At 46.8% G+C, this 27,064-nt stretch overlaps 1 protein-coding gene across 1 annotated transcript; it reads left to right on the top strand.

The window, feature by feature from the left end:
• PRPF8 (pre-mRNA processing factor 8) lies at window positions 1-26,792 on the top strand. Its single transcript, XM_046674911.1, has 43 exons — window positions 1-85; window positions 287-397; window positions 837-1,005; window positions 2,227-2,391; window positions 2,475-2,693; window positions 2,817-3,029; window positions 3,395-3,520; window positions 3,620-3,725; window positions 5,156-5,346; window positions 5,475-5,594; window positions 5,683-5,872; window positions 6,006-6,125; window positions 6,226-6,360; window positions 6,712-6,841; window positions 7,233-7,429; window positions 7,559-7,765; window positions 7,894-8,057; window positions 8,440-8,566; window positions 8,688-8,880; window positions 9,156-9,343; window positions 9,502-9,740; window positions 9,963-10,109; window positions 10,293-10,503; window positions 10,704-10,820; window positions 18,155-18,402; window positions 18,508-18,687; window positions 18,876-19,011; window positions 19,121-19,290; window positions 19,446-19,575; window positions 19,696-19,842; window positions 20,005-20,165; window positions 20,470-20,661; window positions 20,927-21,164; window positions 21,291-21,419; window positions 22,323-22,436; window positions 22,518-22,691; window positions 22,969-23,162; window positions 23,920-24,159; window positions 24,258-24,399; window positions 25,575-25,715; window positions 25,857-25,996; window positions 26,100-26,302; window positions 26,454-26,792. Exons 2-43 carry the CDS (start codon window positions 298-300, stop codon window positions 26,606-26,608), a joined length of 7,008 nt encoding a protein of 2,335 aa, XP_046530867.1. The 5' UTR covers window positions 1-85; window positions 287-297; the 3' UTR covers window positions 26,609-26,792.
• Window positions 26,793-27,064: the final 272 nt, after the last annotated feature.

Genomic DNA, 27,064 nt, shown 5'->3' on the forward strand with positions numbered 1-27,064 from the left:
TCCCGGCGTTGGGAACGCAGAGCGGACGTAGGCTTGCCGCCATTGCGTCGCGGAAAAGCGGCCGTCTGTGTGAGGGGCTGTAGGGGTGCGTGATGGGCTTTAAGGGCCGGGCTGCGGGAGGCGGGGTGGGGTCGAGCCGAGCGGCCGGAGGGATTGGGCAGGGTCGGGCTGGGCGCACTCTGAGCGAGGCGGGGCTGCGGGCCGGGTGTCTCGACGCGTTCCTGCTGCACCCCTTGTGGGCCCGGGCCCTGTGGCTCGTTAATTTTTTTCTTCCGCCGCCCCGCAGATTCTCCGGGCATGGCCGGAGTATTTCCGTACCGAGGGCCGGGTAACCCGGTGCCCGGCCCTCTAGCCCCGCTGCCGGACTACATGTCGGAGGAGAAGCTGCAGGAGAAAGGTGAAGAACGCGTGGGGGCCCTGGGCTTGTGGGGGCGGGTGTGCGCGTGCGCGCGGCGGGTTTGAGGCCCTTCTCTCTGTTTTGGCAAGTGTCAAAACAATAGGTGTCAATTCTATTAGCCCCACTTATTTTTCCATCTAATCGAGTCTTGAAAAGCGTCCGTTAATGAAGACGAAACTCCTGCCCCTATAGGGTGTAAATTAACAAGGAGGGAGATAGACAATAAAAACTTTAAAAGAATTTGTAACAGAGACGTCAGCCGGTGATAAATGTGATGAAGGAAAAAATAAAGCAGAGTGAGATGACAAGAGAATTGGCAGGCAGCTCTCCAGCTGTATGCGCACGCCTCCCTCGTCCAGACAGGAGCTTACCTGAGGACACGAGGTGGGAGTGACTAGGCTAAGGGTGTGCAGTCCTTTAAACTGAGGTGTCTTTGTAGCCCGAAAATGGCAGCAATTGCAAGCCAAGCGCTATGCAGAAAAGCGGAAGTTTGGATTTGTGGATGCTCAGAAGGAAGACATGCCCCCGGAACATGTCAGGAAGATCATTCGAGACCATGGAGACATGACCAACAGGAAGTTTCGCCATGACAAAAGGGTCTACTTGGGGTAAGGAACATCGTGGAATTACTTCATTTGGAGCTTGGCCCCTTTCCCTTCTCCCTGTCCCATAGGTTGCAATCCTGGGTAGCTGCTTTGTCATTTTGGGACAGGAATCCTCTGTGACAGCCCATCTTGGTGGTTATAAAAGAAGGGAGAAAACCACAAGAGTTCTGTGACAATTTCCAGATCTTCCAGTTAGGCTTTTTAAAAAAAATTTTAATTAATTAATTAATTAATATTTTGGGTGAGGAAGAGTGGTCCTGAGGTAAGATCTGTGCCAGTCTTCCTGTATTTTGTATGTGGGATGCCACCACAGCATCGTTTGATGAGCGTTTTGTAGGTCCATGCCCGGGATCCGAACCTATGAACCCCGGGCCGCTGAAGCGAAGTACACGAATGTAACCAGTACATCACTGGGCCAGCCCCCAGTTAGGCTCTTTATTGCCCTGATTTTTCTTCTTGGTCTGGGGACTGGAGTTCTAATTTGTCCCATTGATGCTGTGATAAGATGTTCCTATCTTTGAGTGGGGTGGAGCCCAGAGCAGGACACTTGATGCGTTCTTGTTGCCTGTAATACTCAATCACCAGAATTCTGAGGTTCTGGATGTTTAACTCCCGAGGCTTCTCTACTCTTGCTTTCCTGTGGCCCCAAGCTGAGTAAGTACAGGTACAAATGCCTTACCAAATCCCTTTTCTATTTGGACACAAAAATGTTAGCCACTTAGTGAGCTGGTCTAAGACAGACATGGAAGTTTTGTTTATTTCCAAAAAAAAAAAAATTTTTTTTTCAAGAACTGTGCTAGGTGCTAGGGATATAGCAGTGAACAGGGAGTAATGGCTTTTGTGGAGCTTACAATCTAGTGGCATGACAGACGTGAGACAAATGGTTACAATAAAGTATGGCGAACATTTTATTACTATTATTTATGGGAGGGTACAGAGAGAATAGAATGTGTGACAGCCTGAAAGCTGTCTTTGGAGGGACGGCTGTTGATTTAGAGGGACTGAAACCCAGTATTTTGGGACTGAAGTTTAAGAAGAAGAGTGGCACAATTGGAGAGGGAGGCAGAGTTTCTGGTCCTGGAGAGCCTGTCTGCATTTTGGAGTTTCGACTGGAGGCAGGGTTTTTTGTGGAAAGTGGTACTGTGATACCGTGTGGCTTCTCTGCACAGTACCAGTAGCAGAACATCTTGTCATTTCTAATCATCTCTCTTCCTAATGTTGCAGCGCCCTGAAGTACATGCCTCACGCAGTCCTCAAGCTCCTGGAGAACATGCCTATGCCTTGGGAACAGATTCGGGATGTGCCTGTGCTGTACCACATCACTGGAGCCATTTCCTTTGTCAATGAGATTCCCTGGGTCATTGAGCCTGTCTACATCTCCCAGTGGGGGTGAGATAGGGCTGGAATATGGTGTGTGGTGGTGGTTGTGGAGCATTGGGTGGAAACTGTTGTGTGACATTGTTCGCTTCCAGGTCAATGTGGATTATGATGCGTCGAGAAAAAAGAGACAGGAGGCATTTCAAGAGGATGCGTTTCCCCCCTTTTGATGATGAGGAGCCACCTTTGGACTATGCTGACAACATCCTAGATGTTGAGCCACTGGAGGCCATTCAGCTAGAACTGGACCCTGAGGAGGATGCGCCCGTGTTGGACTGGTTTTATGACCACCAGCCATTGAGGGACAGCCGGAAGTAAGTGATGGTTGGAGTTACCACTCCTGTGGGAAATCCACAAGGAGTCCTGGGAGAACAATAGGTAGTATGGCTTGGCTAGCTGATAGACCTATCTGATATGGGCACTTCTTTTTTTTCTAGGTATGTGAATGGTTCCACTTACCAGCGCTGGCAGTTCACACTGCCTATGATGTCCACTCTCTACCGCTTGGCCAATCAGCTCCTGACAGACTTGGTAGATGACAATTACTTCTATTTGTTTGATCTGAAGGCCTTTTTTACTTCTAAGGCGCTCAACATGGCCATTCCTGGAGGCCCCAAATTTGAACCTCTTGTTCGAGATATCAATCTACAGTAAGTAGAAGGGAATAGAGATTTTAGGCATCTTGACTGGGATAAAATCTAATCTTGATCCTTAAGAGCTCATTGTATGGGGCAGGCCCCGTGGCCGAGTGGTTAAGTTCGTGCACTCCGCTGCAGGCGGCCCAGTGTTTCGTTGGTTCAAATCCTGTGCATGGACATGGCACTGCTCATAAAGCCACGCTGAGGCAGCATCCCACATGCCACAACTAGAAGGACCCACAACGAAGAATGTACAACTATCTACTGGGGGGCTTTGGGGAGAAAAAGGAAAAAAATAAAATCTTTAAAAAAAGAAAAGCTCATTGTAGCTTCTACAGTTTCCAACTAGCCTGCTTATCCTTGATTTTGTGCCCTAGGGATGAAGACTGGAATGAGTTCAATGATATTAACAAGATCATCATCCGGCAGCCTATCCGCACTGAATACAAGATTGCTTTTCCTTATTTGTACAACAACCTTCCACATCATGTCCACCTCACCTGGTGAGAAAAGTAGAACACAGCTGGGGTAAAGGAGAAGGCTGGTGGCATTTAGATTGGGCCTGGGCAGGAGCGCCTTGGCTGACTCTTCTTTCCTTTTAGGTACCACACACCTAATGTTGTGTTTATCAAAACGGAGGATCCTGATTTGCCAGCTTTCTACTTTGATCCTTTGATCAACCCAATTTCCCATAGGCACTCCGTTAAGGTGAGAGGAAGGGACATTTGACCTCAGCTCTTCCAAGAAGAAATTTCCTCATCATGGCTGAAGTGTTATTAGATAAAAATGCAGCTAGAGGGAGATGTGTTTTCTGTCCAGTTAAGTGTTCCCCTTGAGCTACAAGCTAATTTGAGAGACACTTGGCTCAAACCGAGTTACTGGTGTAATCTTGGTTTCTGTGATAATCCGTCTGGGCTGTATCATTACTCCTCTGAGTCTCTCTGTATAGTCTATTCTGATTTGTTTCCATTGTGTTCTTTTTTTCTTTAATTCTTTTTATTGAGGTATAATTCACATACCATACAATTCAGCCATTTAAAGTGTACAGTTTAGGGACCGGCCCCGTGACCAAGTGGTTAAGTTTGCACTCTCTGCTTCTCCAGCCCAGGGTTTCGCTGGTTCGGATCCTGGGTGTGGATATGGCACTACTCGTCAGGCCATGCTGAGGCAGCATCCCACATGCCACAACTAGAAGGACCCACAACTAAAATATACAACTATATACTGGAGGGATTGGGGGAGAAGAGGCAATTAAAAAAAAAAGAAAAGATGGGCAACACTTGTTAGCTCAGGTGCCAATGTTTAAAAAAATAAATAAAATAAAAAAATTAAAGTGTACAGTTCAGTGCAACTGTCACCGCATACAATTTTAGAACATTTTCATCACCCTGAAAAGAAATCCCATATCCATTAGCAGTCACTCTCCATTTCCCCTGAACCTCCCTTATCTAGGCAACTATTAATCTGTAGTCACAAGTCGCTTAACGATGGGGACACATTCTGAGAAGTGCGTTGCTAGGCGATTTCGTTGTTGTATGACCATCACAGAGTGTACTTACACAAAACTAGGTAGTATAGCCTAGTACGCACATAGGCTATGTGGTACTAATTTTATGGGACCACTGTTGTATATGCCATCCATTGCTGACTGAAATGTTATGTAGCATGTGACTGTACTTTCTATCTATAGATTTGCCTTTTCTGGACATTTCACATAAATAGAATCATATAGTATGTGGTCTTTTGTGACTGGCTTCTTACACTTAGAATGTTTTTGATATTCATCCATGTTCCATAGTGTGCTTAACATAATAGCTTTCCTTTCTCAAGCCCAGTTTTTGGAGCTTGGGCAGGAAGTGATTGCAGTGTTTACCTCTTATGGTATTGGAGCTCCTTTGGGAGGGCTTTGATGGAGAGCCAGTTGGGGTGTGAGGAACGATGCTTGCTTTCCTAGTTGGCCCTGGCTTGTTCTCTGCTCCCTTGGCCCCCTTTGCCCTGGCCCTTTAGGCCTTCTCTTGTCAGGCAGCCCAGTTTCCATGGCAGATGTAGCCACTGTGCTTGGCCCCAGAGAGTTTCCCCTTCATCCCAAGTGTGTTCAGTTCAGTGGGAGCTGAACCCTTGGGGGGTTCTCCTTTCAGAGCCAGGAACCATTGCCGGATGATGATGAGGAGTTTGAGCTTCCAGAATTTGTGGAGCCTTTCCTGAAGGACACACCCCTCTACACAGACAATACAGCCAATGGCATTGCCCTGCTGTGGGCCCCACGGCCCTTCAACCTCCGCTCTGGTCGCACCCGTCGGGCCCTGGACATCCCCCTTGTCAAGAACTGGTGAGGCTTCTATCTGGGGGGATGGTAGTGGATGTGTAGGAGAAAAGACTCCAACTGGGTGGGGATGCAGCCTTTACCAGCGTGGCTGGAAGGAGAGATGGGCCAAGATGGTGCGCTCGTTTTCTCAGGTATCGGGAGCATTGTCCTGCTGGGCAGCCCGTGAAAGTGAGAGTCTCCTACCAGAAGCTGCTTAAGTACTATGTGCTGAATGCCCTGAAGCACCGGCCCCCTAAAGCCCAAAAGAAGAGGTAAGGTGCCTGAGTGTGCCTGCTCAGACTTCTGTTGCAAGCATAATCAGGAGGTTAACTCTCCCTCTCCCTCTCCTTCCCACCCCAGGTATCTGTTCCGCTCCTTCAAAGCCACCAAATTCTTTCAGTCCACGAAGCTGGACTGGGTGGAGGTGGGGTTGCAGGTTTGCCGCCAGGGCTACAACATGCTCAACCTTCTCATTCATCGTAAAAACCTCAACTATCTGCACCTGGATTACAACTTCAACCTCAAGCCTGTCAAGACGCTCACCACCAAGGTGCCTGCATTGGACCTTGAGTCTATTGGGCTTGAGGGATGGACTGGTTTTGCTTTGGCCCCTGAGGAGGGCATACATCCAGTTGGGACCATTGCTGATTAATGTTTTTTTCTATTCTTGGCATCTTTCCCAGGAAAGAAAGAAATCTCGTTTTGGGAATGCTTTCCACCTGTGTCGAGAAGTTTTGCGTTTAACTAAGCTGGTGGTGGACAGTCACGTGCAGTATCGATTGGGCAATGTGGATGCTTTCCAGGTGAGGCTAGATAGGCCCAATCCCTTTCCCAGGTCGGGAAGCCGGGGCTGATCACGGAGCTGGCCCTAGCTTAAAGCCTGATGGAGCAATTGTGTTGCAGCTGGCGGATGGGTTGCAGTACATCTTTGCCCATGTGGGGCAGCTGACGGGCATGTACCGGTACAAATACAAGCTGATGCGGCAGATTCGCATGTGCAAGGACCTGAAGCATCTCATCTATTACCGCTTCAACACGGTGGGACCCTGCCCTCATACACTAACTTTCTCAGATGCATTGTGATTTTTAGATTTGGTCAGGGCTCTTTCCAGGAACCTGTTTGGAGAGAGGCTCTGAGTGTGTCATTATTGCCCCGAGTTTGTGAATCTCAGCACTTGCCCCCAAAAGCCTGCCTTTAGGTCTAAAAAGGGAATCTCAGTTACTGGTTTCTACCTAAAAATTTCTCACTCTATTTTAGTTGTTGAGGTCCCAGAGTTTTTCCATTTTTTCTGCTTCACTGCCGTACACGTGCTCCTCCTTTGCACAATTTTCTATTGTTGTCTAAATGAATTGCTAATTTGTATTTTTGACTTCTGCTTGGGATCATAGGGTCCTGTAGGGAAGGGTCCTGGCTGTGGCTTCTGGGCTGCTGGCTGGCGAGTCTGGCTGTTTTTCATGCGTGGTATCACCCCTTTGCTGGAACGATGGCTGGGCAACCTCCTGGCCCGGCAGTTTGAAGGTGAGTAGTTTTTTCTGTGTCCAGTTTCTCCCATTATCACTTCAAGGATAGATCATGTGTGTTCTCATTCTGTCCCCTGCCCTTGGTGAGACTGTAAAGATCCCTTCCTGTCGGATTTTCTCTCCGTCCCATTCTCCAATGAGTCTGACCTGGTATTCTGTTTCTTGGGCTTCTCTCTGAGGCCTTGAGGCAATCATGCATTTGCAGGATGGAAATTTCTCAGAAGCATAGCTGTAAATATCTGTAGTAGCTTGTCTTTTTGCACCTGCTGGGCACATGGATGCTTTGTTTATACTTACTGAACTGATTTTGTTGTAACCATGGTTGGTGCGGAAGAAGGTAGAGACTTATTAAAAGCAACAAATGTTGCTTTTATCACTTTCACTTCTAGGCCGACATTCTAAGGGGGTGGCAAAGACTGTAACAAAGCAACGAGTGGAATCTCATTTTGACCTTGAGCTTCGGGCAGCTGTCATGCATGACATTCTGGACATGATGCCTGAGGGGATCAAACAGAACAAGGCCCGGACAATCCTGCAGCACCTCAGTGAAGCCTGGCGCTGCTGGAAGGCCAACATTCCCTGGAAGGTGGGTGTCTCCTCAACTCCGAGGAGACATGGACATCATCTTCCTTGGGTTAGGATTATCACTCCCAGACTCTCTTGGGGGAGCCGTGTGGCTCTCATCACTTTCTCATTGTGCCTTGTTCACATTCAGGTCCCTGGGCTGCCAACACCCATAGAGAATATGATCCTTCGATATGTGAAGGCCAAGGCTGACTGGTGGACCAATACTGCACATTACAACCGAGAACGGATCCGCCGTGGGGCCACTGTGGATAAGACTGTTTGCAAAAAGAACCTGGGCCGCCTCACCCGGCTTTACCTGAAGGCAGAACAAGAGCGGCAGCACAACTACTTGAAGGTTGGGCAGAGTAGGCTGGGCTGGGTGTTGGGGCGTGGGCAGGAGGGTGGACTGCAGAGTTGGAACCATACCTTGTCCTGGAGGGATTAGGCTACAGTAGGAAGCTAATTATCATGTCCACTTTGCAGGATGGGCCTTACATCACAGCAGAGGAAGCAGTGGCAGTGTATACTACCACTGTGCATTGGTTGGAAAGCCGTAGGTTCTCACCCATTCCATTCCCCCCGCTTTCATACAAGCATGACACCAAGTTGCTCATCTTGGCCTTGGAGCGGCTCAAGGAAGCTTACAGGTGAGGAGTGGAGTAGATACGTTCCTGTGGGAAGGTGATGGGTCAGAATGGCATCAAAGTCAGAGTCTAAAGAAAGTAGGTTTAGAGGCTGGCCCCAAGGCTGAGTGGTTAAATTTGTGCACACCGCTTCAGTGGCCTAGGGTTTCACCGGTTTGAATCCTGGGTGCAGACATGGCACCGCTCATCAAGCCCTGCTGAGGCGGCATCCCACATGCCACAACTAGAAGGACCCACAACTAAAAATATACAACTATGCACCGGGGGGCTTTGGGCAGAAAAAGGAAAAATAAAATAAAATTTTAAAAAGTAGGTTTGGCCTCAGTTCTTTCTGGGTTTGACTTCCTCTTGGTTTTCCCATTCACCTTTCCTGTCGTTTTGTCAGTGTGAAGTCTCGGTTAAACCAGTCTCAGAGGGAGGAGCTGGGTCTGATCGAGCAAGCCTACGACAATCCCCATGAGGCATTGTCCCGCATCAAGCGTCACCTTCTCACGCAGAGAGCCTTTAAAGAAGTGAGTGAGAATAGCATAAAGCAAAGTTTTTTTGGCTGTGCTATTTGTTCATGGCACCCAGGGTGGCAGGTTGCCTCAGGTGATTGCTGGATTGGTGTGAGCCATCTTCCCTGTCCCACAGGTGGGCATTGAGTTCATGGATCTCTATAGCCACTTGGTGCCAGTGTATGATGTGGAGCCACTGGAGAAGATAACTGACGCCTATCTGGACCAGTACCTGTGGTATGAAGCAGACAAACGCCGTCTTTTCCCACCCTGGATCAAGCCTGCTGACACAGAACCACCACCTCTTCTTGTTTACAAGTGGTGCCAAGGTAAAACTTTCCTGGGATTACCCCTTGAGGAAGGGAGGTGAATTGAATTCAAGATTCTCATCCGCGCAGCATAATTAGTTTACTCTCTTACCACGTGGTGCCAGGGAAATAGCGTTGATGTTAAATTGAGCAAAGCTGACACCCCTAGCGATCCAGATGAGTGAACGGAGTGGTCGTGGGATATGATGGGGTAGTGGACTATGATAGCTACCATAGGCACTAGTCACAAGAGAGAATTTCTAACCTGCTGGAGACCTGTCTTACCTTCTCCTCAGGCATCAATAATCTGCAGGACGTGTGGGAGACAAGTGAGGGCGAATGCAACGTCATGCTAGAATCACGCTTTGAGAAGATGTATGAAAAGATCGACTTGACCCTGCTTAATAGGCTGCTGCGACTCATTGTGGACCACAACATAGCTGACTACATGACAGCCAAGAACAACGTTGTCATCAACTATAAGGTGTGTCTTGGAGGCAGGGTAGCAAGGAATCAGGGGCAAACTGTCTGGCACACTAAGTTAAGATTTGTTGAGGGGAAGATAGAAGAGAAGGGGCCTTGGAGAAGCCCGGGACATGGCCATGGGTTAAGAGTTGTTAAGAGTTATGTTTTTCTTTCTAGGACATGAACCATACGAATTCATATGGGATCATCAGAGGCCTGCAGTTTGCCTCGTTCATTGTGCAGTACTATGGCCTGGTGATGGATTTGCTTGTGTTGGGATTGCATCGGGCCAGTGAGATGGCTGGACCCCCTCAGATGCCAAATGACTTTCTCAGTTTCCAGGACATAGCCACCGAGGCTGCCCACCCCATCCGTCTCTTCTGCAGATACATTGATCGCATTCATATTTTCTTCAGGTGAGGGCTTGCCAAGACTCTTACCCTGCAAGGCTTTGAGGCATACGCCTGCCTCTGGAAGTGGCTATTGTATCTTAGTGGACTTCGTGCTAGGTTGGGCTCTAAAATGGAATGAAGTCCCCTGAGTGGGTTGCGGGTTGGAGATTTGCTCCATCAGTGAGCTGTAGGTCTCATGAGGTTCCAGTGTATTTGGGCCTCAGCAATACACCTTGCCTGGTCTAGGTTCACAGCAGATGAGGCTCGGGACCTGATCCAGCGTTACCTGACAGAGCACCCTGACCCCAACAATGAAAACATCGTTGGCTATAATAACAAGAAGTGCTGGCCCCGGGATGCCCGCATGCGCCTCATGAAGCATGATGTCAACTTGTGAGTCTAATTTGGGGCTGTAGGAGCTGCAAGGAGACTGAGGGACCCAGAGAGCAATTAGAGGGGATTTATGAGGTTGGACCTGGGTGGGAGGAATGAACTCTGTAGGGATATCATCGGTTGGGCCTTTGAAGGAAAGTTCCTTCCAGGAGACTGATGTGACCATATGTTCTTTGTGGGCAGGGGTCGGGCAGTGTTCTGGGACATCAAGAACCGTCTGCCACGGTCAGTGACTACCGTTCAGTGGGAGAACAGCTTCGTGTCAGTGTACAGTAAGGACAACCCCAACCTGCTGTTCAACATGTGTGGCTTTGAGTGTCGCATCCTACCTAAATGCCGCACCAGCTATGAGGAGTTCACCCACAAAGATGGGGTCTGGAACCTACAGAATGAGGTACATCTTGGGAAGGGGTTAGGAGTGGAATGGTCACCCCTGTACCTCCAGGGTAAATGGGGATGAGGAATATTGGCACGTCTTTTCATTATCAGTCAGTTGAGCCTTGTTGGATGGGTAGGGCTTAGTGGTTGGATTAGAGTTGGTCTTTGCTCTTGTGGCAGTTCCAAAGACAAGTTAACCTTGACCTTGTGGTTTAGGTTACCAAGGAGCGGACAGCTCAGTGTTTCCTGCGTGTGGATGATGAGTCAATGCAGCGCTTCCACAACCGTGTGCGTCAAATTCTGATGGCCTCTGGCTCCACCACCTTCACCAAGGTATATAAGGCAGGCAGCCCCAGCTTCCCTCATGTCCTCTGCCCATCTCACATCCCTTGTCACTCTTCCCTGCTTTGTTCTTTCTTCCCAACTTTGCCTCAGTTTACCAGTCTCTGTGATTTTTTTTTTTTTAAAGATTTTATTTTTTCCTTTTTCTCCCGAAAGCCCCCCGCTACATAGTTGTATATTCTTCGTTGTGGGTCCTTCTAGTTGTGGCATGTGAGACGCTGCCTCAGCGTGGTCTGATGAGCAGTGCCATGTCCGTGCCCAGAATTCGAACCAACGAAACACTGGGCCGCCTGCAGCGGAGTGCGCGAACTTAACCACTCAGCCACGGGGCCAGCCCCCCAGTCTCTGTGATTTTTGATATGGCAGGCTATACCAAAAATTTGAGTCTCAAATCAACACACAATTATTTTCTGAGAATTCTCTATAGGAATTCTGCAGCCTACTTCTATGTAGTTGTCATGACTCTAAGGCAAGAGTAGAAGTTGGATTCTTTAATTTGAACAAAAATCACCATTTTTGCCTCTTCCCAGGGGCTTGTTATCCAAGTCATGTAGCTCATCTTTTTTTTAAAGATTTGCACCTGAGCTAACATCTGTCACCAGTCTTCTTTTTTTTCTCCTTCTGCCCAAAGCCCCCCAGTACATAGTTGTATATTCTAGTTGTAAGTCCTTCTAGTGTGCTATGTGGGACACTGCCTCAGCATGGCTTGATGAGTGGTGCTAGGTCTGTGCCCAGGATCCAAACCCTGGGCTGCTGAAGCAGAACGTGAGAACTTAACCACTCGGCCACAGGGCCAGCCCCTGTAGCTCGTCTTTTAACCAGTTACATAGTAGGCATCTTAAAAAGCAAGGAGCCCAGTGGTGTAGGGGTTGAGTTCACGTGCTCAGATCCTTCATGTGGACCTACACACTGCTCATCAAGCCATGCTGTGGCCGCATCCCACATACGAAATAGAGGAAGTTTGGCACAGGGGTTAGCTCAGGGCTGATCTTTCTCACCAAAAAAAAAAAAAACAAGTATAACTAGTTATCTCAGTGTTCGTTTTCCTTTCAGTTGCTTCCAAAGGCCCAGCTGAAGGCGACTAGAATTGAGGAAGCAGTCTGAGGATTAGTTAACTGTGTATACTTTAGTTTTTGCAAGGTTTAAGAAGTCACCTTGCTTTTTCTGTTGTCTTTCAGTGCCACCATATGGTGCACATGAATGTCCTGGCTGACGCTCTCAAGAGCATCAGTAATGCCTAAAAGAGAAGGAAACGTCAGATTCTTAATAGGCTGTGCTCCAAAGTCATTGTCCAGTTGGTAACATCCAGTGATAGTGAGGCAAAGTTATACTGGTGAATTTGAAATCATTGATCATCAGAGTCGGGAAAACTGAATTTCACAGGCAGGTTAAACAATTGTGGTGTGATCAGCCCCAGATTTGATGTGCAACTCAGGTTTAGAATAATGGCAGAATAATCTCCTGCCCCTCAGTTTGGTTTCATTGTACTGACAACTTCAGTTGGTATCAGGGACCATGAAGAAGCAAGACAGAAAACAGAGGGAAAATCCCGGGATTTTTCTAGGAGTCTAATACATACCTAGAAATATAATGTGTAACTGGATTTAAAAAACAAGAAAAGGTCATCTCATCTTGGTTCCCTTTAGAATAACTCATAGCTGTAGCATTTTTCTTTTATTCTGATCTTCACATCCCTTTAAATATACAGCATATAAAATGTGTTTTAAATTTTTTAGTAATGCTTCTGTTAAGAATGTATTTTCTTAATATTCCATATCTAAAATCTCTCATGATACATTCTTTTGGAGTATAGTGCAAGGAAGACGGTTTTTTTTTTGAAGATTTATTCCTTCCAAAGGTCTGATAATAAGAATTTTGTATCTCGTTCATTCCACTGATGTTTGTTGGTAATTACTGTGTTCAAGGCGTTATGCACACACTACATGTAAGATAGAGTCTGTCTTCATTGAGCTCACCTACTTAGTTGGAGAGACAGATGCATAGTCAAGAGAACTGTGATAGGACGTGGTGTTTATACAGCTGTTGTATTATTTGGGAAACTGAGAACACTCGAGTTAATGACTCTAGCCCAGTCTGGGAGAAGGAGAGGAAAGGCGTCTTGAAAGAAGTAACAAGTGATGAGGGAGGGCGTTCCTTCCGCCAGGGGTTAAGGAGAGGTGACTAGCGTGGTATGTGTGCAGTATAGAAAGTTCAGTTTACTGGAGTAAAGTTGTGGAGGGGACTCCTAGGAGATGGAGGCTGATAGATAAGCAAGAGCCAGATCACGGAGGGCTTTGCACGCCTCGCCTCGGTAAGAATCCTGTGAGGGTCATAAGCACGGGAATGACTTTCTCAGATTTCTCTGTTGGGTGGTTCACTCTTGGAGCTGTGGGGGACTTAGGATTTAGAGGGGTAGGATGGGAGATCAGGTTTGGGGACTACTGAAGTGCAGATAAAAGTGAGGAGAGCAGTGAAAGTAGAGATAAAGAGAGGAAGAGATAAGATAAGTAGTTAGCAGGTAAAATCATAGCTGCATTTTGGTGGGATGCCAGAGGGAAACGAAGTCGTCAAAATATTCAGCTTTTGGCATGGGTGACTAAGTGGATGTTGGTCCCACCAACTGGAAGGCTGCAGGAAAAAGAGCAAGTTTAGGAAGGAACATAAACAAATTTAGTTTAGGATGTAGAAAGTTTGAGGTTCCTGAGAACATCCAGATGGAGGTGTCCAGCAGGCATTTATTAATGTCATATTTCTTCTAGTCCAAGATAAATATATACCTGTGTGTTTGTGTTTTTCCCTCTTCGTGGTGCCTCTTAAATTGGTGGCCTCTTAGATTTGATGAAAAATAGTATGAGATTGAAGATCCAGGGAGAGAAATGCCATGAGAAAGAAAGAGCAGTCAGGGGTAACTGAGGTTCCTATCGCATGTCCAGGTGGAGATACTTTACAGTCTGAAACTTGGAGATGTCTGGATTGAACATGTAGATTTAGGAATGTCTCAGCATAAAGGAGATGGTTGAAAGCTTGAGTGAGCAAGATTATCCAGGGAAAGTGTAAGGAGTGAGGAGAGCAGAGCCATAGGGAACACCGATTAGCAGTGTGGCCAGACTGGGAGGATACCGGGTCGTGGGTGCCAAGGCTGTCAGCAATTGGGGCGGGCACTTAACAGTGTCAGTTGCCTAAGAGCATTTCAGTTAGATAAGGCCTGAAAAGTATCCATTGGATTTGACAGCCAGGACGTCATTGGTGACCTTAGCAAGAGCTGTTTCAGAAATAGTGGGGATAGAAGCCAGATTGCGGTGGGTGAGGCTTTATGGGAAGTGAGGGAGTGGAGACAGCAAGGGCTGTTTATTTGCCAGAGCTGGAGTAAGAGGAGGAAGGACATTAGATGCCACCTAGAGGAAGATGTAAGTCAAGGCAGGTATTTTTTTAACGGGAGTGACTTGAGTATGTTTACATTAAGAAGGAGCCAGTCGAGGTTCAGAGTGCAACAGAGAAGTGTGATGAGTGATGGAGGAGTTGAGTAGGGATAAAGGGCAAGCAGAGGGAAACATCCTTTGAACCTGATAGAAAAGAGGTCTGCATAGATGTGACTGAAGATAAGTTTAGTGGGGAGGTAGAACAAATCTTGAATTTTTCAGCTTTGCCTGGGCTAGGGTGAGGGGCATGGGGTGCTGGACTTGAGCACAGTGGTGAGGGTGTGACAGGGGTGTTGAAGAAACTGTGCCGAGGGCCCGGAAGGGTTTTGAGAAAATGCAGATAACTGTGAGAAGATGTGAATTCCTCCTAAGTACTCAGCATGGAGAAAGTCAATAGAGTGTGGTGGTGATTTAGTTTTGGGGTTTTGCCACAGGGCTGTTGTGGCATGGATTGGATGCACCGGAAATGGGTGCTGGCCTCTATTGGACTCCTGGATTATGGGAGGGGAGAGAAGGAAGAGACCAGTGGCCTAGGGGAAGAAATGTTGGGATCAAGGGAATAGATATGTAAGAGGTAAGAGCCTGAGTGATGGAGGAATGTCAGAGGTTTGCGAGACGGTTGACAACAGTGGTTAGAATAACGGGTTCTGGAGTCAAATTGAGTTCAGATCATAGTTCTACCACATTACTAGTTGGACCTTGGGCAAGTCATCCACTCTGGGCCACAGTTCCCTCATCCACAAAATGGGAAAACTAATATATTACCTAGCTCAGAGGGCTTTAGTGAGAATTAAATAATGCATATAATAAGCTATATTATTTGATAAATTGCTAAGTAAATGTTTGCTCTCATTGATTAGAGGAATCAGAGATTATGTTCAGATAGTAGAATATTGTTTCCTGAGGTGCATTACGGTAAAGCAGTTCTTGTATTAAACGTTCCTGGTCTTCCGAGGTTGATAATAGACAGGAAATCTCCAGAAGGGCTAGAGGTGCCTGGGCCTTCTGGCCTTCTTCTTGTCCTCTCACGTTCTCCTTCCCCCTTGGGATCTCTCGTAGTCATTGCTGCCACTGCCACTTGAGGTGCTGCCACTGTTCCTGCATTAGGTATATGCAGTACTAGCCCAAGCGTGGAGCCAGGACCCTTCTCTTCAGTCCTGGTAGCAGCTATGGAATAAGGCTAGAACGTTTAAACACGACTAGATAAGGGCCAGGAATAACAGGAGGAAAACAGAGGTGCACATAGTTAGATAACCTGACTTAGAAGGTCCAGCCAACTTGCCTTGGCTTGTGAAGGACCATGAGGCTGCCTTTCTGCTTAGTTCCCTGCCTCCCCACAGCCAGTCCTCTCACCAGAGACTCCCTTCAAGCATGTCTAGATGACTTGAAGTCTAAAGCTGAGAAAGAGAGAGAGACCTCGAGAGAACATCTTTGCCTAGCAGTAGATCTCTACTCTTTTTTGTTTTCGTTTTTATTTTACATTATTTATTTATTTTTAAAGATTTGATTTTTTTAGAGCAATTTAAGGTTTATAATAAAATTGAGAGAGGAAAACAAGAGATTTCCCATGTACTCCCTGCCCCCACACATGCATAACTTCCCCATTATCAACATCACTCACCTGAGTCACAAATTTTTTTTTACCAAGGATGAACATACATTGACACATCAGAATCATCCAAAGTCCATAGTTTACCTTAGGGTTCACTCTTGGTGTATATTCTACGCATTTGGACAAATGTATTGTGACATATATTCATCATTATAATACCATACACAGTATTTTCACTGTCCTAAAAATCCTATTCTCTGCGTATTCATCTCTCCCCTGCCACATACATTTACACTTTACTTTTCTTTTTTTCTTTCTTTTTTTTTTTTTGGTGAGGAAGATTGGCCCTGAGCTAACATCTCTGCCAATCTTCATCTGTTTTATGTGGAATATGGCTTGATGAGCAGTGCTACGTCCATGCCTGGGATCCAAACCAGCAAACCCTGAGCTGCCGAAGCAGAGCTTGCAAACTTAACCACTACACCACTGGGCTGGCCCCGCATTTACTTTTAAATGGGAAAAAACTTTGTCTAATGTACCATAGTTCAAAACGATAAAGTAAAAGTTCCCATTAATTTTTCTACCAGTTACCTTTTCACAAAAAGAAATTAAATACTAACAAAACAAAGAAAATACTCTGAATTCCATCATCCTAACATCAGTTTTTATTTTTCCACATTCTCTTCCAAGTCGGTCATGTCATGTGATGGGCAAGTTATATAAATTGAATTTGTTTCTTTTATGAAGACTTAAAAGCATAATGTGTGTAAAGTTCTTACCATGGTACCTAGTACATGTAGACACTCATTAAATGTTATTTGCCTTCTTCCGTCCCCTCATCCCCAGGAACTTGTGCTATTCTTAAATATGGGACTCCTTGGGAATTCACATTACCCCCCTCTGGGAATAAAGCACTGGTAACTGCAGCAGAACTGGATGTTCTGTGACACAGAGGATACAGCTGGAGAGTCCAAGGACCAAATACAGTCAGAGAACTTAGCCTCAGAGTTGTCCTGCTGGAGTCTCTTTGCCTTTACCCCTAAATCTAGCCCATTCTGGCCCCTGGCCCTCATTTCTATAGTTCTTTTGGCTATGTTGTCTCATCCTGAGTGTAAGCTAGATGCTCACTCTAGCTTTTGTGATTTGATTAGGCCATTAACTCACTCCACAGTCCCTTCATCCTGCCTGTCTGAATACTACTATTTGCTCAAGACAAGTTTCGTTTCTTTTTTTTTTTTTCGCTGAGGAAGATTTGCCCTGAGCTAACATCTGTTGCCAATCTTTTAGCTGCTTTGGCCTCCCGAACTCTAGTCTCTTCAATTCGCTGAGGCTATTGGGTGCTGTTTCTGTTACCTCTCAGTGTATGCAGCTTGGAAACTGACACCAGGCAGTCAGCTGGGGCAGTTGTACGGCTCACTTCATTTGTTTCCCTTTTCTCAAGAGTCATAATCTGTGCTGCCTGTTTGTCAGTTGTCTGAAAATACTGTTTGATATGTCTCATTTAGTTTTCTCGTGGTTTATAGTGGGAAGGCAATTTCTCTGGCCCCATTAGTTTTTATTCCCCCCCATTAGTTTTTCCTCCCAGTTAATTTTTAATAGTTTTTCTCATCTTCCTTTTCCACCCACCCCAGGATTACTTACTGAATTTGATACCGGCAACCACTAATCCACTTTCTGTCTCTGTGGGTTTGCCTTTTCTGGACATTTCATATAAATGGAGTCACACTATGTGTACCCTTTTTTTGTCTGGCTTCTTTCACTTAGCATGTTTTCAAGGTTCATCCATGTTGTAGTATGTATTGGTATTTCAGCCGTTTTTGTGGCTGAATAATATTTCATTATATAGATACACCACATTTTGTTTATCCATTTGTCAGTTGATTGACATTTGAGTTTGTTCATTTTGCTGCTATTATTTGTATACTCATAATGCTATTATTTGGCTATTGTGAACATTTGTATACACGTTTCTGTGTGGACATGTGTTTTCATTTTCTTGGGTATGTATCTTGGAGTAGAATTACTAGGTCATATGGTAACTCTGTTTAACGTTTTAAGGAACTACCAGACTGTTTTTTAAAGGGGCCATTCACATTCCCACCAGCAGTATATGAGAGTTCATTTTTTCCACATCCTCACCAACACTTGTCACTGTCTGTCTTTTAATTATATCCTGTGTAGTGGGTATGAAGTGGTATCCCGTTGTGGTTTTGATTTATGCCTTCCTAATGATGTTGAGTTCAAATCTTTTTGAGAACTAGGGACAGGGTAACTAACTAGATCAAGTAGTCGCCAGCGTGTCCTCCACCCGCCAGTGGCTCCTCTGTAATTTACTTCTTTCCCACTGTATTCAGATTGTGAATAAGTGGAACACCGCTCTCATTGGTCTTATGACGTACTTTCGAGAGGCTGTGGTGAACACCCAGGAACTCCTGGACTTGCTGGTGAAGTGTGAGAACAAGATCCAGACACGTATCAAGATTGGCCTCAACTCCAAGATGCCGAGTCGGTTCCCTCCTGTTGTGTTCTACACTCCTAAGGAGTTGGGGGGACTTGGCATGCTCTCAATGGGCCATGTGCTCATCCCTCAGTCTGACCTCAGGTAGGACTTGCCTGAAAATGTTGCTAGACCCTGAGGGAAGGGAATGTTTCTTTACTTCTAAGTTTATTTGTTTTTTCCCCTAATCTTGGTTGTGCCCCAAAACAGGTGGTCCAAGCAGACAGATGTAGGTATTACACACTTTCGTTCTGGAATGAGCCATGAAGAAGACCAACTGATTCCCAACTTGTACCGCTATATACAACCATGGGAGAGTGAGTTCATTGATTCTCAGCGGGTCTGGGCCGAGTATGCACTTAAGAGACAAGAGGCCATTGCTCAGAACAGGTAGGCATCAGTAGTCCTGTTGGGGGTGACCTTTGAGGCCTGCATGGAGGGCAGGGGAAGAGCATGCCATATTTTTATGGAAACCCGGAAGTAGGTTCTACATCTGACCTGGTTATCCTTGACCAGGGAGGAATGCTGAGCTCTTCATATGAGCACATGTTTGACTTTGATCTTTTTATCTTTGGCAGACGATTGACCTTAGAAGATCTAGAAGATTCATGGGATCGTGGCATTCCTCGAATTAATACTCTTTTCCAGAAGGACCGACACACCCTGGCTTATGATAAGGGCTGGCGTGTTCGGACTGACTTTAAGCAGTACCAGGTACATGGAGGGGATAATGGAGAGATTTTCCCTGAATTAGGAGAATGGCCATGCTGGCACCTTGGGCAGTAGGCACTCAGAAGGTGACTGTACCTACCTCACCATCTAGGTTTTGAAGCAGAACCCTTTCTGGTGGACACACCAGCGGCATGATGGGAAGCTCTGGAACCTGAACAACTACCGTACAGACATGATCCAGGCCCTGGGTGGTGTAGAAGGCATCCTGGAGCACACGCTCTTCAAGGGCACTTACTTCCCTACCTGGGAGGGGCTTTTCTGGTGAGGATTCTCCTCTCCCCTATCTTAACCTTCCGAGCTCCTCTCTTTTGTGCCTTTATGGTCTATTATGTTTCCTAGACAGTCACCCCCAGAGGGTCACTAGTGCTCTGAGAGATGGCAGGACATCAGTTTACCTGGTCTGTTCTGCTTCCCAGGGAGAAGGCCAGTGGTTTTGAGGAGTCTATGAAGTGGAAGAAGCTAACTAATGCTCAGCGATCAGGATTGAACCAGATTCCCAATCGTAGATTCACCCTCTGGTGGTCCCCAACCATCAACCGAGCCAACGTGAGTGTCACTGGTAGACATAGGAGATGGGGAAATGAAAACAGATCTTTCTCCTTCCTTAATTATGCCCTGAGAACCAAAGTCTCTTGATCTCTAGTGTCACTGTCTTTTTCCTGTCAGGTATACGTAGGCTTTCAGGTGCAGCTGGACCTGACAGGTATCTTCATGCATGGCAAGATCCCCACCCTGAAGATCTCTCTCATCCAGATCTTCCGAGCTCACTTGTGGCAGAAGATCCACGAGAGCATCGTTATGGACTTGTGTCAGGTAGGCTAGAATTGAGGGGAGAGGATGCCACAAAAAGCCAAGTCGGCTTGCTCAGAAAGTCCACCCTGGAGGCTCTAGAGGATGAGACCACGTTACCTTAAGTTCTATAAGCCCTAAGTGGGCTTCCTTAACTACTCATAACCTTTCCACCTTTGCCTCCAGGTGTTTGATCAGGAACTGGATGCACTGGAAATTGAGACAGTGCAAAAGGAGACAATCCACCCCCGAAAGTCCTATAAGATGAACTCCTCCTGTGCAGATATCCTGCTCTTTGCCTCCTACAAGTGGAATGTTTCCCGGCCATCATTGCTGGCAGACTCCAAGTAAGTGCCTTAGGACCCAGCCCTAGTCATCCAGGAAGCTTAGTTTACTGCTTTTCTAGCAGTACTAATTTAGGAATCGTCTTGCCTGCCTTTCTTTCTAACTTGGAGCCCGTGCTACGCCTGGATCCTAGCTATACTGCCAGCGAGGTCTGCTGATTCTTTGGGGGTCTTGCTGATCTGGAACAGGCAGAAGGGTTAGTTTTGAGATTTAGATGTAGTGATTGAGAATTCTTGTGGTTCTGGGGACATTGGTTGTGCTGGTGACTTCCTGGAGCCTGGACTGCTGACTCCTTTCCACCCTCAGGGATGTGATGGACAGCACCACCACTCAGAAGTATTGGATTGACATCCAGTTGCGCTGGGGGGACTATGATTCCCATGACATTGAGCGCTACGCCCGGGCCAAGTTCCTGGACTACACTACAGACAACATGAGTATCTACCCTTCACCCACAGGTGTGCTGATTGCCATTGACCTGGCCTATAACCTACACAGGTATGTTGGGGCTCAGAAGCATGTATTTTCCATCAGCCTCATAGTTGAATGTACATGTTTTTTAGTTTGCCCACGTGAGATGAGGTTTGGACCTTTCCTCCTCTGGGTCAGTGACTCTTCTCTGCCTTCATGTACATGAGCAGCACTTGTCAGTCTGGCCAACAGTCTTTTCTTCCTCTCTAGTGTTGCACTTTGCCTCGTTACTTTATTCCTGGGGCTGCCAGCCTGCCCTTAACTTTTCTTGCCTCTTCCCCCCCCCTCACAGTGCCTATGGAAACTGGTTCCCAGGCAGCAAGCCTCTCATACAGCAGGCCATGGCCAAGATCATGAAGGCAAACCCTGCCTTGTATGTGTTACGTGAACGGATCCGCAAGGGCCTGCAGCTCTATTCATCTGAGCCCACTGAGCCCTATCTGTCCTCTCAGAACTATGGTGAGCTCTTCTCCAACCAGATTATCTGGTTCGTGGACGACACTAATGTCTACAGAGTGACTATCCACAAGGTGAGAGAGTTAGGGGCGGGGGACTCTGTTTCCCTACGGAAGGGTAATAGGGCAAGTGTGTACATACTGGGATGAAGGCAGGATGGTTGTGTCTAGGCCATGCTAACTGATGTAATTATTCTTTAGACTTTTGAAGGGAACTTGACAACCAAGCCCATCAATGGGGCCATCTTCATCTTCAACCCACGCACAGGGCAGCTGTTCCTCAAGATAATCCACACATCTGTGTGGGCTGGACAGAAGCGTTTGGGGCAGGTGAGCAAGTTAAAGGATAGAGAAGCTGTAGAACTTTGCTGCCTCTTATTCTTTGGTATGTGGGAGAGTATGGCTGTGGGTGTGAGAGAGAGAATCTCCTGTTTCTCACTTTGAAAGATTGAGAACATCGTATTTGAACTTTTTGCCTGAATTACTTAAGAGGGAAGTATTTTCCTATAGGAAGTCCAAGAGTGTGTGAGGTCCTTCATTACCTACCAGCTGGTCTCTCTGCTTCCTGAGTCTTCCATCTCTATCCTATCTGGAAGAAGGCTAGCAAAAATCATTTTTCTAAAAGGAACAAGCATTCTTAAAATGTTGCTTGCACCAGTTCTGCTCTCTGCCTCAGAGCCTTGGTAGCCTCTCCCTTCTTGCTAAATGAGCTCTTCTTTGGCTTCCTGGATACTTGCTATTAGGCTGGGCTGTCACCTGCCCAGCTACAGTTTCTCTTCCTTTGTAGCGTGTTTCTTCTTGAATCAGTCCAGGATCCTAGTGTCCTAAAACCCAGATGCTCATCTCCATCTCTGTAGCTTTGCTTGTATATCTTTCTACAATGAACTCTCTTATTTCCTCTGTAAATCGCAGTCTTACTCATCTCTTAAGACCTGTTTCTTTGTACAGCTTTTTATGACCTTTAGCCTTAATTTCTTTTGTCCCTTACATGGTGTAGGATGTAATCAAATACTGGCTTGTGGTATTATCTTGTATGAGTTTTGTCCAGCCAGCTAGGTTGAAAACCCCTTTTGGGCAAGGCTATTTGGCACTTTTTCTGTCCTTCTGAAGTACCTAACATTCAATAGCAGTGCTCAATGGAAACATAGTTTACTTCCAGACTAGGATCTTCTGTTTTAGTTGACCTGGGAGAGTGGAAACTCAATGTCCATTTTTTTCTCTCTTGCTTTTTAGTTGGCTAAGTGGAAGACAGCTGAGGAGGTGGCTGCCCTGATCCGATCTCTGCCTGTGGAGGAGCAGCCCAAGCAGATTATTGTCACCAGGAAGGGCATGCTGGATCCATTGGAGGTGAGAGGTGGATGAGGTAGAAGAAAGGAGGGCTGAGATCAATGGGTTCTGTTTCTAATCTTGAACTTGATTTTCTGCCAGGTGCACTTGCTGGACTTCCCCAATATCGTGATCAAAGGATCAGAGCTCCAACTGCCTTTCCAGGCTTGCCTCAAGGTGGAAAAGTTTGGGGATCTCATCCTTAAAGCCACTGAGCCCCAGATGGTTCTCTTTAACCTCTATGATGACTGGCTCAAGACTATTTCATCTTACACGGTATGAAGCCACCTCATGAAGAGGGTTACTCTAAGAGGAGTGGGTTTGGGGCCACGAGAAGATCCTGTGCCTTAGCTTTTCCCACAGGCTCCTTATGGGGCCTTTTTACATGTTCAACCTGTGAATGGGACAGTGACTGTGCTCTGCATATCGAGTTGACTCATGGTGTGGGTATAGAGTTTGAAATCAATTCCTGGGTTCCCTGAAAGGGTAGGATCATGGGCGGGAAGAACATCAAGTGGCTGACTTCCCTCTCCACTGCCACATCTCTTCCCAGGCTTTCTCCCGCCTTATCCTGATTCTGCGTGCCCTGCATGTGAACAATGACCGGGCAAAGGTGATCCTGAAGCCAGACAAGACTACTATTACAGAACCACACCACATCTGGCCCACTCTGACTGACGAGGAGTGGATCAAGGTGGAGGTGCAGCTCAAGGATCTTATCTTGGCTGACTACGGCAAGAAAAACAAGTGAGCAGGGGTGGTGGGGAGACAGATGGAAGGTCCAGAAAAGGTGAAATGAGGGGCTCAGTGTATGGTTTCTGGATTTTTTGAAACATTTAGGCTCAGAAGTTTCTCAAGAAATTGTCCTGGAGATGCCTGTAGAAGAGAGGCGGGCAGTGTCTTCAGATAGTGTGGGAAGTGTCTGTGTTTTGGGGCTTCAGTCTGACTCTTGGTCATTGTTTCTCGGCGGAGCCACTGTTGCCATATTGAGCGGGGCATTTCTTTACTGTCCACACATTACAGGTCTGGTCATCCCAGGCCCCCAGGTACCACTGCTAATAGCACACACACAGCTTCTTTCCTTCTTTTCCCTGCTATTGTGGCAACAATGCCACATTCTGGCAATAATGCTACAAAAATGTCCATAGATTTCCAGATACCCCCTAGGGTGACTGACAGTACCAGTATTAGCTCTGGCTGAGAACGTGTTCTAGGGTTTCTGTTTTTGAGAATTGTCCTGTGCCAGGGCACTTTTTGTCAAGGAAAAGTGCAAGGTATGGATGTTGAGCAGGTTTGAGCATGGCTGAAAGTGCACAAGCACACAGACATCCTGGGATGTGACGAATCTTATTAGTATACCTCCAGTTCACACTTTTGCAAGCGTCACTTGAGTATTATCTGGGTTAGGAGTATGGGCTCCCCTGTCCCACCAAGTTACACTCTTGCCATTGAGGCATGTGACCAAGGGGAGGGGATCCTTGTGTGACCCACACTGTCCCCACAGTGTGAATGTGGCATCACTGACACAATCAGAAATTCGAGACATCATCCTGGGTATGGAGATCTCAGCACCGTCACAGCAGCGGCAGCAGATAGCTGAGATTGAGAAGCAGACCAAGGAGCAGTCACAGCTGACTGCAACACAGACTCGCACTGTCAACAAGCATGGTGACGAAATCATCACCTCTACCACCAGCAACTATGAGACCCAGACTTTCTCATCTAAGACCGAATGGAGGGTCAGGTATTGTAAGGGGCGGGAGGGGTAGGAATGGAAAGGCCTACTGGTGCTACCTAAGATTCTTGGATGGAAAAGTGCTGACATTCCCTACGTGTTCTTAGGGCCATCTCTGCCGCCAACCTGCACCTAAGGACCAATCACATCTATGTTTCATCTGATGACATCAAGGAGACTGGTTATACCTATATCCTTCCCAAGAATGTCCTTAAGAAATTCATCTGCATATCTGATCTTCGGGCCCAAGTGAGTGTGCTCAACTAGGCCACAGTGTGTCCCCAACATTTATGTGCCTAAAACTCACCTGAGAATTCCTGAAACTTGGGGTGCTCGTTTTTAAGATTCGTGGATGAGTAAATACACAAGGATAGCCAAAACAACAAGGAGGGGTTTGGCCCCCACCAGATATTAAAATATTACAAAGCTATGGCAGTCAAGAGAATGATGTCTCATTGGCCCAGAAGTTATTTGAAGAGAATAGCGTATAGTCAGAAACAGCTTCATGTGTGTATGGTGTTGTGTATCACATCTGTGGGGTTAAGGATGCTTTATGATACTGAAACAGGAAAAGGAAACTAGATCCTGCCTATCACACCACTTAACAAAAATAGACTCCAGGTGGAGTAAAGATCTGAATGTAAAGTACCAAACTGTACGGTATTGGAAGAATATTTATTACCTGAATATTGGGATAGCCTTCTTAAACGAGACACAAAAGACCAAACCATTATCAAAGTTACTAACTCGTGTGTGACAATAAAAACAGGAAGAGTTGCATAACTGTTAAGACACAATGGATTAGGATCTAAAATAGGGAATTTTCAGAAGTTGATTTTAAAAAAGATACTGTAGAAGAATGGGCAAAGAATACAAAGATATTTCAGAAAGGAACTATAGATGACAAATAGAATATGAAAGATGCTCAACTTTAGTAGTAATCAGGGAAGTTCATAATTTATAAACCATCAATTTGGGGCCTCAGGTTGGTGAATTTGAAAGGATTGTTAATATGTGATGTGGGCAAGTTTGTAGGAACGTGGGTTGGTCCTCTTTGTTGATGGCGATGTAAAATTTAAAATACCACCTAGTGCTGGTTTTAAAAATGTGTTCGGCTTGTGAAAATTCATGAGTTGTGTGCTTGTGTGCTCATTTGTTTATGGACACTGTACTTAAATAATTTACTGGGGAATGTGTGAGCAGTGCAGACTGCTGGACCCCGCTCAAGAGATTCTGATGTAAGTCTGAGATGAGATTCACGTCTAACATTTTGAACAAGCCCTCTGGGTGATTCTGATGCAGATCTGAGCACACTTAGAGAAATTGTCCTTGTTCCTGGAGAAGGGAATGAAACACAGGGCTGACAGCCCAGAGTGTGGGCTGGTACTAAGAATCACTTTGGTTCTTGACTCTCTTTTCTCCAGATTGCAGGATACCTGTATGGAGTGAGCCCACCGGATAACCCCCAGGTGAAGGAGATCCGCTGCATTGTGATGGTGCCACAGTGGGGCACTCACCAGACCGTGCACCTGCCTGGCCAGCTGCCCCAGCATGAGTACCTCAAGGTCATTGGGGGTGTGGGAGAATGGAGGCTTTCTGCTCTGCTGTCAGGGTGGTGGAGGGAAAGCTGGCATGTTACTCTCACGGGTGGGATTCCTATCTTCAGATGGGGCTGTAAATAGCTTTTCACTGCTCTTTGCCTATAGGAGATGGAACCCTTAGGTTGGATCCACACTCAGCCCAATGAGTCCCCCCAGCTATCACCCCAGGATGTGACCACCCATGCCAAGATCATGGCTGACAACCCATCTTGGGATGGCGAGAAGACCATTATCATCACCTGCAGGTGGGCTTGGGCCCTCTTAGGAGGAAGTATGGTGGGGAGGCATTGCAGGCCAGGGCCCAAAATGGTGGCCTGAGCTCCGACTCTGTCCTCATCTCTCTTCCAGCTTCACACCAGGCTCCTGCACACTGACAGCCTACAAGCTGACCCCCAGTGGCTATGAATGGGGCCGCCAGAACACAGACAAGGGCAACAACCCCAAGGGCTACCTACCCTCGCACTACGAGAGAGTCCAGATGCTGTTGTCAGACCGTTTCCTCGGCTTCTTTATGGTCCCTGCCCAGTCCTCGTGGAACTACAACTTTATGGGTAGGTGGGGGAGCACCGGGAAGTGGGGATGGGGTTAGGCCATCGCCCTTAGCACCTGAGGCCCGACTCTAGTTTGGAAGATGGCGCAGGGGCCTGGGCTGGGTGAGGCAGGTGGACTTTCTTAACACTGGACATTTCCTTCTACCCCAAGGTGTCCGGCATGACCCCAACATGAAGTACGAGCTGCAGCTGGCAAATCCCAAAGAGTTCTACCATGAGGTGCACAGACCCTCCCACTTCCTCAACTTTGCCCTCCTGCAGGAGGGTGAGGTCTACTCTGCCGACCGAGAGGACCTCTATGCCTAGTTGTTTCCTCACTTCCTCCTGCTTCAGACTCTGCAAAGGCTGGAGCCTTTTGCCCTCCCAAGAAAAGCTGGTGACATTCAGCAGCTTGGCCCCTTTTCCTTCTATTTGTGTTTGTTGTGTTGTTGATCTCCTGATGGCTTGCAGTCCTGAACAAAGTGTAATAATAAATTTTGTACAAATGGGAGTGTTTGAGGGTTTTTTCCCCTTGCGCTCAAATTATGGTTGAAGGGATGGCAGGAGGCCGGACTTGTTTACAGCAAGGTACTGGGGTCAGCCTCAAAAGGGCACAAGGCTTCCCAGGAGCTGTGAGGCTAAACACCCCCTAGACTCAGGCAACTGCTGGTGGGGTCATGGCGGTTGGGCATTCACACTCCTGCTTCCTTGGCCACATTGGCCATTTTCCCTCCAAAATACTTGGAAACCATCACCCTTCTTCAACATCCCTTGGAGCAGTCC

Source organism: Equus quagga, chromosome 11 (genome assembly GCF_021613505.1).
Source record: "Equus quagga isolate Etosha38 chromosome 11, UCLA_HA_Equagga_1.0, whole genome shotgun sequence".
NCBI lineage: Eukaryota > Metazoa > Chordata > Mammalia > Perissodactyla > Equidae > Equus > Equus quagga.

What these genes read in the sequence shown, in the direction of transcription:
- PRPF8 (XM_046674911.1), top strand. Translation starts at nt 298, where the DNA reads ATGGCCGGAGTATTTCCGTACCGAGGGCCGGGTAACCCGGTGCCCGGC. An exon ending in CGCATTCATATTTTCTTCAG is followed by an intron (nt 9,741 to 9,962) that starts GTGAGGGCTTGC and finishes TGCCTGGTCTAG; the next exon opens with GTTCACAGCAGATGAGGCTC. An exon ending in ACCATTATCATCACCTGCAG is followed by an intron (nt 25,997 to 26,099) that starts GTGGGCTTGGGC and finishes TCTCTCTTCCAG; the next exon opens with CTTCACACCAGGCTCCTGCA.